A 16,969-nucleotide genomic window follows, 5' to 3' on the forward strand; every position below is an offset into this window, starting at 1 on the left:
GTGGCTGCACGAGATGCTGAGCTGGGAGAACTGGCACCGCCCTAGGAGTCAGGCCCTGGTGAGTGGGGTGGGGATTTGGGGGCAGGGGCAGCAGGCAGGAGTGCGGTCAAGGGACATGGATCTAGCTGGCGAGGCTGCTGCCACGGAGGGGCCCACGCGTCAGCCCAGCAGCCCCTGCCAGCTACGCGCGGCGAGGGCCTGAGTTTGAGTCCTGGCGTCCTAGAGCTGCAGCCAGGCTCTGGGCAGCAGGGGGAAGCAAGTCAGCTCTGTGCTGCCATCTAGTGGCCTTCACTGGAGCATCAAAACCCTCAGCTCTTTCCATTGGCCACCCCTGTTTATGGTTCACTTTGGGGTAGATCCTCCTAGGGCCCCAATCACGGGCCATGGGTCCCTGGCGCTAGGCGCTGTACAAACCCAGACATACAGCCAGGGCTGGCAGTCGGAGTAGCTTTAGTTAGTACAAACTCTTTGTGGCTGTTCTGCCTGGGGACTGTGGCAGGCGCCTACTGGGGACGAGGATGCGGAGTTAGAAATTACCAAGTCCGAGGCAGAAGTCCAAACTCAAACAGCTTCATGGGAGCGAAGCGGGGGGCTCGGAAAATCTCTATCCAAGAATTTTAATGGAACTGGCCCGTGAAATTGCAAGGCCCATAGCCAGGATTTCTAATGAATCGCTAAACTCGGGCTTGTGCCCAATGACTGAAGAATTGATTTACGTTACGGGCCAATGGTGGCACGCGAACAAATGGATATAAACTGGCCAGGACACCAGACAAACGTTTCTACCCATCGTCCGAGTGACGCTTTGGAGCAGTGGGAACAAAAAACTGAACTGGCTTCAAGCCTGAGCTTGATGAGTCTATGGAGGGGACGGTCTGATGAGCGAGGGAAACGATCTAGAGCCCAGAACCATCCTCCAGATCTTAGCTGCCCTCCCAGGGCCTTGCCTGAGTCAAGGGGGGGCACGTGTCTGAGGCACAAGGGGTGGAGCAGGGGGTTACCAGACACACTGGAGACCCCCTGGAGTCGGTCAGTGTCCTGGGGCCTGTATTGCTCTCATCAGTGTGACTCTCACCAGCCAAACCCCAGAGACTTTGTTTCCTGAATCCTTGTTCCGTTTTGCAACCTGGGCAAAGATCCCCACCTCCCCCTGCCAGGGGGGAAGGACCCTAATCATAGAATCTCAGAGTTGGAAGGGACCTCAGGAGGTCATCTAGTCCAACCCCCTGCTCAAAGCAGGACCAATCCCCAACTAAATCATCCCAGCCAGGGCTTTGCCAAGCCGGGCCTTAAAAACCTCTAAGGAAGGAGATTCCACCACCTCCCTAGGTAACGCATTCCAGTGCTTCACCACCCTCCCAGTGAAAAAGTTTTTCCTAATATCCAACCTAAACCTCCTCCACTGCAACTTGAGACCATTGCTCCTTGTTCTGTCATCTGCCACCACTGAGAACAGCCGAGCTCCATCCTCTTTGGAACCCCCTTCAGGTAGTTGACGGCAGCTATCAAATCCCCCCTCACTCTTCTCTTCTGGAGACTAAACAACCCCAGTTCCCTCAGCCTCTCCTCCTAAGTCATGTGCTCCAGCCCCCTAATCATTTTTGTTGCCCTCCGCTGGACTCTTTCCAATTTTTCCACATCCTTCTTGTAGTGTGGGGCCCAAAACTGGACACAGTACTCCAGATGAGGCCTCACCAATGTCGAATAGAGGGCAATGATCACATCCCTCGATCTGCTGGCAATGCCCCTACTTATACAGCCCAAAATGCCGTTAGCCTTCTTGGCAACAAGAGCACACTGTTGACTCATATCCAGCTTCTCGTCCACTGTAACCCCCAGGTCCTTTTCTGCAGAACTGCTGCCTAGCCACTCAGTCCCTAGTCTGTAGCAGTGCATGGGATTCTTCCGTCCTAAGTGCAGGACTCTGCACTTGTCCTTGTTGAACCTCATCAGATTTCTTTTGGCCCAATCCTCTAATTTATCTAGGTCCCTCTGTATCCTATCCCTACCCTCCAGCGTATCTACCACGCCTCCTAGTTTAGTGTCACCTGCAAACTTGCTGAGAGTGCAGTCTATGCCATCCTCCAGATCATTAATGAACATATTGAACAAAACCGGCCCCAGGACCGACCCTTGGGGCACTCCGCTTGAAACCGGCTGCCAACTAGACATGGAGCCGTTGATCACTACCCATTGAGCCCGACGATCTAGCCCGCTTTCTATCCACCTTATAGTCCATTCATCCAGCCCATACTTCTTTAACTTTCCGGCAACAATACTGTGGGAGACCGTATCAAAGGCTTTACTAAAGTCAAGGAATAACACATCCACTGCTTTCCCCTCATCCACAGAGCCAGTTATCTCGTCATAGAAGGCAATTAGGTTAGTCAGGCACGACTTCCCCTTGGTGAATCCATGCTGACTGTTCCTGATCACTTTCCTATCCTCTAAATGCTTCGGAATTGATTCCTTGAGGACCTGCTCCATGATTTTTCCAGGGACTGTAGTTCCCCGGATCCTTCTCCTTCCCTTTTTTAAAGATGGGCACTACATTAGCCTTTTTCCAGTCACCAATGGGATCGCAGGGAGGAGCTCAGCAGAGCTGGGCTGTCTCCTGCCGGGTGCATGTACAAGGGTGAGTCACGTGAGGTGCCAAGATGCAGCTCCGAGCACTGCCAGTGGAGGTAGCGGAGTTGGCAAACTCTCCAGGCAGAGGCTTCTCTCAGTCCTGGCCCTGGCAGCACCAGGCAAGCGCCTGGCACGAGAGCAGTGCGTTGTGATGGTGATAGTGGGTCAGAGCCTTGCATCCGGCCACTCGTGTGCTGGGGGCTGCCTGCACCGGGGTTTCTGGGTTTGGCTGCGTGATCCCCCTCCAGAGCTGCCCAGAGGGAGCAGGGGACCAGAGCCGTCCAAACGGGGCTGCTGATCTCTCCTGGGCAGGCGGTGCCAAGCTGGCTGCCCAAAGGCAGTTAGAAGGTTTGGGTCATTGTGTATTTGCGTCCCCCCAGGGGGAATGCTCTAATGTGGGGTCTCTTGCTGCCCTGCTCCCAGGCCCCAAGCACCCCGAGTTACAGCAGGGTTCAGTGCCCAGCTTTGCCTGCCAGCAGACGGGGAGGGCAGGTTCCACCCCACAGCGGCACTGCAGCTCACCCCGAGTCCTCAGCTCTCCCCGTGTGGCAGGCTCCCCCTCGAGCGCTTGGATCCAGCGCTGGGACTTCATCCCTTGCTGCTGCAGCTGCCAGGCCTGGCCCCAGGGCCAGTAAATCCTGCCAACCAGGTCTCCTTTACCTGCTGCTCAGAGAACTCGACGAGGCTGGTGCAGGGCTGCCTGCGGCTGGTTCGATCCTGCCGGGCCGCAGTCCTCGAGGGGCTGTGTCCGGACTTGGGGGCTTGGAGATCGCTCAGCCCAGCCAGCCACGTGCGCTCCCGGCTGCCCAGCCACCGGGAACGGCGTGAGCGGGATGTTCCTGTGACTCATGTTAGACATGGCAACCGTGGGGAGCTCAGTTCCCAGGGCCCAGTCTGTCCGTGGCCTCCCTGCTGAGTCGGCCTCCCAGGGAGCCGCTTGGTGCCGGCTGTGAGGGTAGTTTCCAGTTCCCATTACGCACTGGAGGACCCTCCTGTGATGGTTCTGCAGGGCAGTAGGTGGGGGGTGGGGGTGACAGCCAGCTGGGCCTTCTCCGCCTTCAGGGAGCTGGTGAGTTAACGATGCGTCATCTGAGCTGCAGACGTTCAGTGGAGACAGGGCTTCGGTACAAGCTTCCTGAAACGGGGGCCCCACGGCTGGATTGTGCTGGGGCCTGGGTCTTGGGAAGGGTCGTGAGGTGGGAACCCAGGTCCCCAGTCCAGTTCCAAGGCTGAGTGCCTGCAATGCTCCCTGTCACGGCGTCCCCGGGCAATGCTCTGGAACTGCTCCATACGAAGCCAGACAGGACTCTGGGGGAGCCTCCTCTGTGAGCAGACTGTCTTCAGGCAAGACGCTTCCGAAGCTTTGACCTTCCTGGGTCTGGCCTCAGAGCATTCAGCCTCCCCTGCCCCTCCATGCACTTCCTGCAGCGAGTCCCTACAGGCGGGGTCCTGGGGAAGCCAGAGGGCCCTGCACCCCAACTCCGCAGTCAGACGTGACTCCCAGCCAGCTAGTAAAACAGAGGTTTATTAGACGACAGGAGCACGGTCTAAAACAGAGCTTGTAGGTACAGAGAACAGGACCCCTAAGTCAGGTCCATCTTGGGGAGGCAGGAAGACCAGAGCCCTGTCTGGGCCCTCCCTCCATTTCCCCAGCCAGCTCCAAACTGAAACTCCCTCCAGCGTCTCACTCCGCCTCCCCCGGCTCCTCCCCCAGCCTTTGTCCATTTTCCGGGCAAAGGTGTCACCTGGCCGCCAACCCCCTTCCTGGTTCTCATGTTACGTGCTCAGGTCTCCTCCCTCAAGGCCAGTCTCCCATCCCCAATGCAGACAGTCCCAGCCAAACTCCCCGGCCAACACTCCCCACTCAGCATTCAAAGACCACATTATGAACAGTCCCACTTTGTCACACACACACTCCCCCTTCACTGCAGGGTAGCAGGGTTCAGTCTGTGTGTGTGTGTGTGTGTGTGTGTGTGTGTGTGTGTGTGTGTGTGTGTGAGAGAGAGAGAGAGAGAGAGAGAGAGAGAGCGAGCGCTCTGGGGTGGGAGGGGTTCCTGGCCCCACATGCTATGGATGGTGGCCAGGGGCTCCTGGCTGCAGGGAAGCAGCCATCCCTTCATGCCCTCCTGTGTTAACCGCTCCAGGCCCGGTGGTGCCGAGCGTGTCTGGTTGGTTTGTCTGTCTTGACCCACAGCCCAGATGTACGAACTCGGTGTGAGTGGGGCCCCTGCGGCTGCTGCAGCGCGAGGTCCGTGGAAATGCTTCTGCTGCCCAAGAGGGTTTGCAAGGACAAGGCTTTGGCCTGCAGGTTCCTGGGCAGCAGCCAGGCGGGAGCCCAGCTGGGCTCTGCCGTGGGGTCTGGGCTGCGGCTGACGCAGGGAGCCGTTCCTGAGCCGGTGCAGACAGCCAGAGGGGGTGAGTTTCCCAGCGGCGCTGGGAGCAGAGGAGCCGGTGGCTGTGCCGGCTTGGGGGCTTGGAGATCGCTCAGCCCAGCCAGCCACATGCGCTCCCGGCTGCCCAGCTGTGCCACTGGGACTCTGCCTACAGCCACATCGCGCATCTCCCTGCGTGGGAGCGACACTGACCCACTGCTGCCTGCCCCCTCCCCAGTGACTCTCCACCCCGGAAACCCTGTCGCCTGGTCCCACTGCTCAGGTGTTCTTCTCGCTGCCCTGGGGCCTGGTCCCACTGCTCAGGTGTTCTTCTCGCTGCCCTGGGGCCTGGTCCCACTGCTCAGGTGTTCTTCTCGCTGCCCTGGGGCCTGGCGCTGATGGTGGAGGCTGGAGCGGGGTGGGACCCAGAGCTCCTGAAAGGGGCCTGGGCCAGCAGCATGGCCTGGAGGCTGTGGTGGGCAGGCTGCTGTGTGGCCCGTCCCCGTACAGCAGTGCCATGCGAGGAGGTTCTGAGCAGGGCTGGGGGCTGTCTTGGGCTGTGGGGCTCCCACTCTGCTTAGTGGGGCTGCGCCTGGCTGCAGCTGGCGGGGCTGTTTGGAGATGTCCCTTTTCCGGCACAGCTGTGTGGGATGTTTAAGTGGTATATGAAGCTTGCGCAAGCCGCAGTGGGATGATTTAGTTGGGAATTGGTCCTGCTTTGAGCAGGGGGTTGGACTAGATGACCTCCTGAGGTCCCTTCCAACCCTGATAGTCTATGATTCAGTGTAGCGCTCCCAGCCAGGCTACCCATTGCCTGTGCTCCAGGGAGGGGCTCTGCCCCACTGCTCTCCTTGCCGGGCCTCTCTGGGGGTGCCTGGGGAACAGGGGAGGAGCACGGGGGGAACCCGTCTGGGTTGGGAGAATGAAGGGGGCTGCCCTTGCGGCTGGCAGAGCGAGGGGACACCTTGAGCTGAGCCTCCCCCGGGCAAGCTGGTGCCAGGGGAAGCCAGTGGGCCAGCTCCCCAGAGGGCATACGCTGGCGTAGCCGCACTGAAGTCTTTGGATTTACACCAGCCGAGGATCCAGCCCCTGTGGTTTACGATCCTGAGCCGGGAAAGTCTCCCCGGTCCTGCCCCAGATTCCAGTGCAGTTTAACGTCTCCGCAGTTGAGGCAGCCGGAGCTGTTGCTGACGGGGAAAGGGCTGAGTGCCCAGTGGGGGAGCAGCAAGGCTGGGGGTGCTGCGCTGCTTCTCCCTTCCACGGAGAGCCCCAGCAAGCCCCGGCTCGTCCATGCAGCGGGCGAGGGAGCGAGCGTCCCTGTGCCAGACCCGAGCAGCGAGGGGGGCTTGCTTCGTATTTCAGTATCTGCTGAGCCAGACAGTTGTTTAATTTCCCAGGCAGGGACGGGAGGGGAATGGAAAGTTTCCCTGGGAGCAAGAGCGCTGTGTTTGCAATGCGCTTCCTGCTTTGTACCAAACGGACAGTTTGTCTTCTCTGAATGGGACCCGGGGAGACGGCGCTGTGAGACCCTCAGGAAACGGAGCCGCGTAGCAACGTCCCGCCGGCCCCCCGGTCACGCTCGTTCACCTTCAGCCAGAGCACAGCGCGGAGCCAGAGCGAGAGAGGGGCAGGCAGCCTCCATAGAGCTTCTGCGCACAATCAAACTGATGGCCTGAAAGTGACGGCAGCGGCCCCCGCGCCCCCTCTCTGCCAGCCTGGGCCCCGCTGTGGGCAGGGGAGCCCTCAAAGTGATTTTCCGGGGGGAGAGTTTTCAACAGGAGGGTGAAGGCCTGCCTGAGCCTCTTGTGCATGTGGCCCCCCACACACGCTAATTTGTGGCTCCGAAATGCTGAACCCGAAGCATGGCTCCCCGGGGGCCTCCCCCAGTGCCTCCCCCTGCAGCTCCCCCCGCAACTCGCCCATCCTCTTCAGGAAACTCATGATGAACCAGAGCATCCGCATGCAGCGGCGTTTTACAGTGGCTCACCCCCTCTGGTAAGGGTTGGGGCTGCCCACTGCCGGGCAGGGCAGGGCTGGGCCGGGCAGGGCAGGTGGGGGGCTGCCCACCGTCGGGCAGGACGGAGCCGGGCAGGACGGAGCCGGGCAGGGTGGCCAGTGCAGGGCGATGTGCAGAGCCTGGGTTGGCAGGGTGCTGAGACCTGAACTCACTAGGAGACTTTGAGAGGCGCCTGCAGATGGGCTGGGCAGTTAGGCCTGTCTGTGTGGCGTGGGGCACTTCCCTTCCCCGCCTCCCTGGCCCCAGCCCAGCTCTGCACGTTATGTGGGTGACACAAGGTACCAGCCATGGGTGGGCGCTGACAAGAACAGAGAACTTGGGGTGTTTGGGTGATGCCAGGAGGTGTCCAGAGCTGGTTCCCCAACCAAGCGCTGTCTTTGGCGGGTGCTCGGTAGGTGCCTGTAGGCCAGGTGTGTGGGGCTGCTCCCCACTGCTGGTCCTGCTCCCTGGCGCACCGTGGGGGGCTCACGCAGAGCTGGCATCAACCCTGCTCGGACCCTGCAGCCCTGAGCAAAAGCAGCTCTGAGGCCAGGAACCCCGGCACCTCTCCCCCGGCGAAGGCCCTGTGGGGCCAGAGGGTTCCCCCTGCCCAGCCCCCAGCAGGCCAGGTGCACAGGGGATGCGGGGCTGAGCCGGGGAGCCAGGAGGAGCTGAGTGGGGAAAGCTGGCTCAGGCCAGGCTGGGCAGCTCCAGCTCTGGGGGATCGAACCCTCCACCCACTTATGCGAACCGGGGCAGGTCCCAGTCCAGCCTCCCGCTGGCTGAAGGACCTTTGTTTGCCTGGCCTGGCTGATTACTTCCATACTCCACCTGGCAGAGGCCTGGGGCCAGGGCAGCCCCTCTCTGGCCAGCGGGCTGCCGGGCCGCCTGGATGGAGGGTGCTGGGGATCTGGGAGGAGCCGGGCTGTCTGGGAGCTGGGCGGCAGCTGCGCGGCAGATGTGGGAATGTAACTAGAAAGGGTGTTTGTTACGACAGAGAGAGGAAAACAAGCAGCAGACTGATCCTGTGCCCCCCTCCCCCCCGCCCCCGGTCATGCCCCAGCTGGGCAGGCCAGGTGGGCCACAGGTGCCTGATGCTGGGTCCTGCACCTCTCCTTATGCACCTGCGGGGAGCCCTGGGACTCCACCATTTCCCCATCATCTCCCCTGCCTCCAGCATGCCCAGCCCCACCCCTGCTAACACGCAGGGGCCAGCAGCCCTGGATGCAGCAAGGCTGGGGGGTCATTGATGCCCCAGCTCTGCATTCTCTCGGCTCCCACCTGCACCTGCCGAGAGCCCCAGGCCCGAGCAGAGCCGGGCCGCTCAGGCTGGAGGGCGCGAGCTGCAAACGCCCTAGCTTTGCACCCTGGCCTTGGCACTCGTCACCCTGCCCAGGGCCTTGGGGCTGCTGAGCGGGTGGACAGGCTGCCCGCCAGCCTGGCCCTCTGTGTGCTGCCTGCATGGCATGGCAGCACAGGGGACGTTGGGGCCTTTGACCCCAGCCACTCCCCTGCTTGGGCTGCGCACTGGCATGTCCCACACAGAGGAGTCTGGAGGGGCAGGTGGCGAGCGCTCTGGGAGGGACATTGGTGCATGGTGGATGCCAGGCAGCAGTAGGCCTTGTTCTCCCAAGGCCACTGCACACCCCCGGCAGGGGCCCGGCTGTGGGGGAGGCAGCTGCAGCTGCCCACGTGAGGCAGGGGTTGGCCTGGTGAGTGAACGTGAAACAAGCCGTGTGGCCGGCTGCACTCCTGGGCCACTGCTCTGCAGATGCTGCCTGGCGCCGGCCCGCAGCCCCGGTGACGTTTCCAGACAGGCTGCGTAAGGCAGCGTGTGATGCTGGCAGCACCATTCCATTCCTGGGCTCTCTCTCCCCCACGAATCCCCGAGCTGGGGGGCGGGGGGCAGGAAGGACGGCCCCAGAGCTGGCCCAGCAGGTCCTCACGCGCGGGGTCACGGGGCTGCCCTGCCTCTGGGGCAGGACGTGAGCAGCTGAGCCCTTTGCAATGGCAACAAGAGCTATTTATAGAGGAAACAAACCTCCCAGGACGGCCGGCCCAGGGCCCAGGCTGGCCGGTGAGCATCAAAGGAGATCGCATGGGACGGAAAGTATGTTTAATTCAGCAACTAGTCTCCTGGGAAAGGCGCGGTGCCAAGACCCGAGTGTGCTGGGCCCCGGCGTGCCCCTGGCACCTCTGCGGCACGGCCCTCGGGCACCGGGCTCCCCACACTGTGCCAGCGTCTCCGTTGGCCTGTCTGTGCTGACACCTAGTGGCTCCGGGCTGCACCACATTCTTTGGGGCTGCACTGGTTTCCCGCGAACCTTACTTGGGTTTTTGAAATAAGAACTGGCCCCTCTTGGTCCAGCCGTGGGTCAGCCCCCTTGCTCCTGTTTTACGGCGGGGGTCTGCCCCACAGCATCACTCTCCTAGGACCAAATCTTCCAAGAAATTCTTGCTCTCGGGGAGAGGCGGCTTCTCCGTGGCTCTGAGTGGGAGCTGCTGGATTCTGAGCCACCTGCAGCCCGTTGGTCTTCCCTGGGGGCAGTGGGTGCTCCGCCCCTGCACACCAGGCCCTGGGTGTGGAGAGCTGGGAACCCCAAGCCAGGGGGCACTCGACCAGCCTGGGCAGGAGGAGTTCGGTGGGGAGCAGCCTCTCAGATGGACAGACGGACGGACAAACTCCTGCTGAGAGCGGAACCCGCCCTGCAGGAGGTGCAATGGGAGATCCCAAGCCCCACGTCCCTCTGGACAGGAGGTGCCCAATGGTTCCTGGGCAGCTCCAGCCGTTGCGTCCAGTGGCCATTCTCTGGACCAGCTCTGCCCTGGGCGGCTCCCAGCGCCCAAACGCCTCGCGGGGCCCGGCTCAGGCAGCCCTTGGGCCGGGGAGGGGCCTTGTGCTGGAGCTCGCAGGCCGTGTAGATGGGAAGCAGGACACGGAGCGAGAGCCCCGCTGGCTCGGTGACACCACGGCAGGTGATAAGGGGCAGTGAGACCTTTGGCTTTTAAAGCACCGCCCGTCAGTAAGGCAAAGCCATGCCAAACTGGCACCAGGGCTGTGGCCAGCTCCAGCTGGAGGCCAGGGATGTGGCGTCCTGGCTGGGCACCCACAGCGCGAATGGTGGCTGCATTCAGCCCCGCTCCGGAGAGCTCGGCAGAGCCTGAAACAGCCCCGCAGGTGGGGAGGGCTGAGTCCCCGGGATCAGGTCAGATCCGGGCGAGAGAGAATGACGCAGACTTCAGCCTCTCCACGGTCTCGTCCGATTCCTTGCGGTGGCTCTGCTGTGCTGGCTGGGAGCCCATGGCGCGGCCTGGCAGCAGGAGGAGGGAATGGGGTCTGGACACTGCACCCCACAGATCACTGTGAGCCGGGGGGCTCAGCAGCCAGCCCCAAACATGCAAAGATCACGAGTCTGGCCCCAGAGCCGGGAGCATTGGACAGATCGTACCGGGGGGCTCCGGGTCTTCACCTGTCTCTGAGCGTCTGCGTCGCCCCCGCCCCACAACTTCAAACTTTGCTTGACAACCAGGAGGAGGAGAAACTTCTTGTTCTTTCTTCAGCGAGAGACACCCCCACCCCCACCCCCTGACTCCAGCAGCGGGGGCAGCCAGGGAGACCCCAAATATCACTAGCCTGACAAGGAGACACAGGGATTCTCTCCTTCCACAGGGAACCAGGGGGCTGCTGCGAGCCTGTCTCTGCGGACTCGGGGGCCTTTCTGCCAAGCCAGGGGCACCTCTGGCTGGACAGTAGCTTCGCCAGCTGGGGCATTGCAGGGGCAGTAGCTGTGGGCATGCAGTGACCTCCTTTGCCAGGGCTCTGGGCACAGCCCCAGCTGCTCACACTCACTGATCTCCCTGCCAAGCCAGGGCTGTTGGGTCAATCTCCCCTGAGCTGTTCGCCTGCCCGTGGCCCAGACACACTTCCCCCTTCCAGTGCGTTTCACAAGGGGGTTCTGTGTGCCGGGGCTGCGTCTGTGAGCCGGAAGTAGGGGAGGGCACTGGGGGCATCGGAGGAGCATGTTCCTGGCCACGCACATTCCTTTTGCACATCTACAACCTGAAGGATCAACACCGGCCTGGTCTTACCCCGGCGCGGGGCCTGAGCCCCCACCCGCTGCAATCGTGTGGCCTGGCTTCTCTTGCCCCTCAGTCTCTCCCCTCGCAGTCTGACCAACTGCTCGGGACCTTGGTTGTGTCAAGGACCGGCCCTGGAGGGGCTGGGACCTGGGCATCCTGCCGGAGAGGACACAGGGTCCATGGGCATCGTCCCGATGCTGGGCCACGATGCTGAGGAGAGAATGGGGAGGGGGCTGCTAAGGGTGAGCTACACCTCTCGGCAGGGGCTGCCCGGCACGGCCTGGCTGGGGTTTCCGTGCCCGGGGCTGTCAGGCAGCCTGGCAGATGCGGCTGAGTGCTGCCCCTGCCTGTTGGAGAGCAGTGGCGCCTGCCCTGCTTGCCCTTGGAAGCCAGAATTTCCTATCTAGGAGCGACTGCAGCGGTTTCTCTTGGCCCGGAACCAGGCTGTAACCTAGGCGGCACTTCTTGTTCCACTGTCACGGCAAGTGGCCGTGTTGGGAGGACGCACAAAATAATGTTACGGAGCCATTTTATGCGGGAGCCTGGAACGAACCCGGGACCACCTGCTGGCTGCTGCTGGGGCAAGGCAAACACCTTCTCCCGTCCTCCCCAGAACCCTCTCTCTTCTCTGCCTCAGGTTCGCTGTCCTGGGTCCCCCTGGGAGGTGGGGATGGCTCATCTTTCTGGGCTTGGGGCCACTCGGTTCAGGGTGGCTGAAGTTACTGCAGCTGCTGGCACCTGCCTCTGGCTCCCGGGAGGATGCTGCCAGACAGCTGTTCCCCCGTCCAGGGGCGCTCCTGCATGGGGTACAGATGGAAGGGTAAGGGGGGTTAAGTGATGGTTCCCATGGGGTGGGGGGTCCCTGTCCTCCCGGTCCATCTGTATGTGGGAGGCCCGGGGCCCTGGGACAGAGCGGGGCGAGCCAAATCAGCTACTATGGAGCTAGCTGCAGCATCTCTGGACCTCTCTGCGACACGCTCCGGCTGCATTCCGGCACCCGAGGGAGCTGTGGAAATCGGTCTCCTAATAATGCCCCCAGCACCTCTCTCCCACAGCGTCACCTGCTCGCTGCAAAGACGGGCGAACAGACAGCCCAGTATGACACCCCCACCCCGCACCCAGGCTGCTCTAGCAAGCAGTCCGGACTCCTGGGTTCCCAGCTCTGCTGCAGATCTTAACCCCTCTGCCTCATGTGCAGAGAGATGCTGAATGAATGAAGCGCTGGGGACGCTGGGCTGCAGGCCTGTCTGCATAAGTGAAAAGTCTCGATGTTCTGAAATCAGACGGTTCAATGGACCAGGAGAGCGCGGGGGATTGGTGGTTTGCTCCGAGCTATTATGTATTCAGGGGAGGAAAAACCTTCCTGTGCTGCCCGGTGTCACGGAGTCCCCGGGCGATGCTCTGGAACTGCTCCCCACAAAGCCAGTCAGGACTTTGGGGAACCTCCTCTCCCTCGGAGCAGACTGTCTTCAGGGCAAGAAGCTCACACGGCTTCACCTCCTGGGTCTCTCCTGGGAGCATTCATCATATGCCCCTCCGTGCGCTTCCCACAGCGAGTCCGCCCAGGCGGGGTCCTGGGGAAGCCAGAGGTCCTGCACTCCCACTTCGCAGTCAGATGTGACTCTTAGCCAGCCAGTAACACAGTCTAAAACAGAGCTTGTAGGTACAGCGTTGAACGGGACCCCTCGGCCGGGTCCATTATGGGGTTCAGAGAGCCAGACACCCTTGTCTGCACTCCCTTCCCCGTTCCCAGTAAGCACCCAACTGAACCCCGCTCCAGCCCCTCCTTCTCTGGGCTTTGTCTCTTTCCCAGGCCAGGAGGTCACCTGATCTCTTTGTTCACCTTTAGCTATTCCCTTGCAGGGGAGGAAGGGCCCCGGCCATTTGTTGCCAGGGAGACAGTGTCAGTGATTGATGCACACTGGCCTTTATCCCTCCACCTAGAGACTTAAGAAATGCATGAGGAAACTGAGGCACCCACACAGTATTCAGAGGAAACATTAAGAACAGTCCCACTTCGTCAAACCCGGCCAGGCACCTGCTGGTCTCACGCTGCTGGGCCAGGACAGCCCCATCCCAGGACAGCTCCAGGACGAGTGGGAGTGGAACAGACCCGGGGCATAGGGTGAGGAACTGGAGCGACAAGTACCAAGGAAGACGCCCTGCCAGCAGGATGTATGAGCCCGGGGAATCGTCTCCCCAGAAAAGGGCTGGGAGCCCCCAGGCTGGAGACGTTTGTAAGGATCCTGTTGGCGCCCGGGGAAGAGATGGGCACTATGGGACCCATGAGCCACCTCCATCGAGCACCGGCTGTGACTCCAGAGAGCAGAGCGTGTGGAGCCGCCTGCAGGGAGAGCACTCCTGCTCGGCCTGCTGCCCCCCTGGGCTTCCTGCGAGGGGCAGGGGCCGCCTGGGCCCTCCCTCTAATTGCCTTCAGAACAAGGCAGATGAGAGCTGCATGGAGCCTCTTCAGCACCCCCCGCCCCCGGCTGCGTCTGGGGCCGGCTGGCTCACGGAGGTCGCTGAAGGTCGCATCTTGGCACGGACGGGTGGATCAATGCTTGAATCGATTTGGGAGCTGCTCCAGTGACGCACGTCCGCCCAGCACCAGGGCAGCTGGGATCCGGCCTGCAGCTGTGATGGGCAGGGCAGGGAGCCCACCGCGGCTACCCTTGGAGTGAGGCTGGGCAGCACTGGCAGGGAGAACCGGGCCAGGTCTGGCCTGGGGGGAGCTCCAGATGCAGGGTGAGCTCGGCTCTGGGCCCAGGATGCTGTTGCAAGCCCAAGGGCTGCAGTCTTTGACCCTTGGCACTGTGGCCTTGTGGCGGGGGGGGGGGGGGGGGGGGGGAGGGGGGGACATGGGCATGCAGGAAAGTGACTTGCCAGCGTGGCCGTCCCAGGCCCAGTGTGAGGACCCGCCACTGCCCCGGTGAGTGGGGCTGTCGCGAGGGATTTCACGGGCACAAAGCTGGGATTCCCCCGGCCCGGTGGCTTTCCTCCTTACTCTGCTCCCTTGGCCATGTCCCGGGGCTATGCACTTTCTCACGACACCATGGAAACGGAAGCCAGGCTGGGATCTGGCAGGGAGCAGATGGGAAAGCGAGAGCCACAGGGGTGCTGGGCCGGGCCAGGCCAGGAAACCTTCCTGACGTTTTCTCTGAGCGCGGTTCTGAGCTGCCCCGTTTCTGTCACAGTGATGGCTGGAAACCAGCTGGAGAGGAGCCTGGCAGGACCTGTGCAGGCTTTGGTGGAGCACAGGCCGTGGGGATGGCTTCCCCGTCACACAAGGCCAGCAGCCTTGCCGGGCCGTGGGTCCTTAGCTCACCTTTCATGCTGATGGAAGGTGCTTGGCACGACTCTGTGGCCCTGGGTCTCTTCCACTGCTGGAGAAAGGAGAATGAGCTCAGAACTAACCCCCCTGCATCCCCCCTTCCCGCTGAGCGCGTGGCTGTGGGGCAGCCCCGGGGACGCACTGAGTGGGGGTGCAGTCAGGTACCACGAGGAGCCCGGCTGGGGGGGCTCTAGCAGGTGCCCAGTCTGCAATGTCCACACTGCAAATAAAAGTCGTGTTCGTAACCCCATGAGCTGCGCTGCAATTCGAGGTGTCAGCCCCTGGAGCTGCTCTGATTAACTCCAGCTGCTCACCCGAGGGGACAGCTGAGTGCTGTGTTTTCCCTGCTGTTCTAACCCGAGTTGGCTCACGTGGGTTATGAACACACCTTTTATTTGCAGTGTGAATGAATCCTGTGAATCCAGACAGCCCTCTTCTATCTCAGAGCGCCTGCAGCTCCCTTTCTCCAGCGGGGAGACCGTCTGTGCACCGTGCGCATTGGTAAACATGCCACTCCAGTCAAACCCGTGCTGGTCCAGGGGCTTGTGCCAGCTCCATTCCTCGACGGAGGCGCACGCCATCCTGCCTTGCCAGCACGCGTGTTCTGCAGTGAGCATCGGGCACACAGGAGTCTGCCTGGCATTCCAGAGACGGCTGGAGCAAGGCTGTCAGGAGGGGTCTGCCAGGACCATGAGCTGCTCCCAGAGTCCGGATGGGCCCAGGACAGGGGATGCCCCTCCCTGCCAGACCATTCACATTGGGTGTAGAAATGGTACCAGTGAAAGGCAGCTGTGCAGAGATTAAATAGTCTCTGTGCTGAACTGGAGCGGGGATAACACCCAGCCAGGGGGGCCTGGCAGGCTTGGGTTGGTTCTTGCACCTACACATGGTTTGGGAGGTTAGACGCCTTCAAATCAAATACTGTCCCACCCCCTACCCCAGCGCTGACTTCTGGCCTGTGGGAGGGACCCAGCCGCTTGGAGCAAATATTACAGGGCTGGATTTTGCTCAGAGCCTAGACTCTGCCCTGGCATCTTGGCTGGAGACATCCCGGGCGGCACCCATGCCAGGAGCTGGGTGTGTCTGTGATGGGGGAGCAGAATGGGCCATGGGCAAAGGCAGACGCTGTGAGCGGGAGAGGGGCTCTCAGGCCCCCCTGCTCTGGCGGTCCCTTGGGGTTTGCCTGCACCTGTCTGCGTTTGGTTTTCCTCATGATACTTTGTTTTATCGATGGCCATAAGGAAATTCAGCGGCATGCAGGAAAAGCTAAACAAACCCGTTAGCTGACAGCCCTGCAGCTCTGCTGGCTTGTGTCTGGTCCGATCCGAGCTCGCCGCTAGCCAGGCCAAGGGGAGGAGATTTCTCCGGAGCACCCAGGTTCTGCAGAAGTGGTGTTGGTGCCACAGCTGGGGACACCGCTTCCTTTGACCCAGGGCCCCAGCCTGGTGCGAAGGAGACGCTGCCTTTCCCGTGACGCCCCGGCAGCACATGGCCATTAAAAACCCCAGTTCAGCTAAGTAAATCCCACCCCATTTCTGTCTGACTGTTTGCACCCGCTGGAGTTACAAATGGCTCCTAGGGTGACTGGAAAGGGGAGTTAAGGGGAAGTCTTGTTTCTCTCTCCCGCCAGTCTGGGCCACGCCCGGGTGGCTGTTCGGCTGATGCTCCACAACACTGCCTGTCTCAATCACCGGGGGTATCGCTGGCAGGCCCAGCTCCGAGGGGAACTCTCCTGCATGCTCTGCTCTCGCCCAGTAACACACCAGCGCAGCTGCCACGCTTGCCCAGTTTGGAGCCTCTCCTACTTCGCCCCGCAGAGCCCTGCGGAGGGCAGTTCTGTCTGCAGAGCCCCTCCCGGGGTCCGGAGGAGGAGAGCAGGGGCTGCGAGGCGCTGCTATTGTTACTGCTGCTGCAGTGAAGAACTGGGAGGTGCACGGCCTGCCCCTTTACGGCTCCTTGGCCCGACCCGGCTGGGAAGGGCAGAGGACGCTCAGTCCCTCAGACCTTAGGAGCTGGGCTCCTACCGGGAAAGCTGAGCCAAGCCCAGGGTGGGCAGAGGAGCTGTTTTCTTTGGGTGGTTTTGCCTAAAGAATTGCTCTGAGCCTTGGGCCCGGCTCCAGGTCTGTGCGCCTGGGCTAGCTGGCCGGCCACTTGCCCTGGGAGAGAGTGCGGACAGGTGATCAGCCCCGGCACTGCGAGGAAACTGAGGCCAGGCTGGGTAGGTGCTGCTGCTACAACCTCACGGTCTTCACCGTGTTTATCCTCCCAGCCTCCCGGGAGGCCGGGCCAGGCAGTTACCCCCGGGCAGATGGGAACTGAAGCACAGCGCCCAGGGTCCCCACAGGAAGCCTGTGGCAGAGCAGGGACTTGGACCCAGGTCATCAGGTGCTAGGCTGGGGTCCGTCTACCCACTCGCCCATGCCGAAGGACCGTTGGAAACGTCAGCAGGAGCCAGACCTGTGTCTGTGTGAAATGCCAGGGAAAGGCCCTGGGGCTTGGAAGCACCATTCTGCGCTGTGCCAAGGGTGCTGTCTGACCAGGGCCCCCCGACACTGCTCCATG

At 61.8% G+C, this 16,969-nt stretch overlaps 1 protein-coding gene across 6 annotated transcripts in view; it reads left to right on the forward strand.

The window, feature by feature from the left end:
* PDE4C (phosphodiesterase 4C) overlaps nucleotides 1-16,969 on the forward strand; it is a 107,038-nt gene that overhangs the window by 60,689 nt on the left and 29,380 nt on the right. The window contains exon 1 of one of the 6 annotated variants that reach the window (XM_005279008.5): nucleotides 6,056-6,995. The exons of the other annotated variants lie outside the window; for them this stretch is intronic. Within the exon in view, the coding sequence (XP_005279065.2) occupies nucleotides 6,847-6,995 (149 nt within the window). The 5' untranslated portion in view covers nucleotides 6,056-6,846. Of the gene's footprint in view, nucleotides 1-6,055; nucleotides 6,996-16,969 lie in introns of those variants that run through there. 6 annotated transcript variants of the gene reach the window in all.

The sequence above is a fragment of the Chrysemys picta genome, chromosome 25, assembly GCF_011386835.1.
Source record: "Chrysemys picta bellii isolate R12L10 chromosome 25, ASM1138683v2, whole genome shotgun sequence".
NCBI lineage: Eukaryota > Metazoa > Chordata > Testudines > Emydidae > Chrysemys > Chrysemys picta.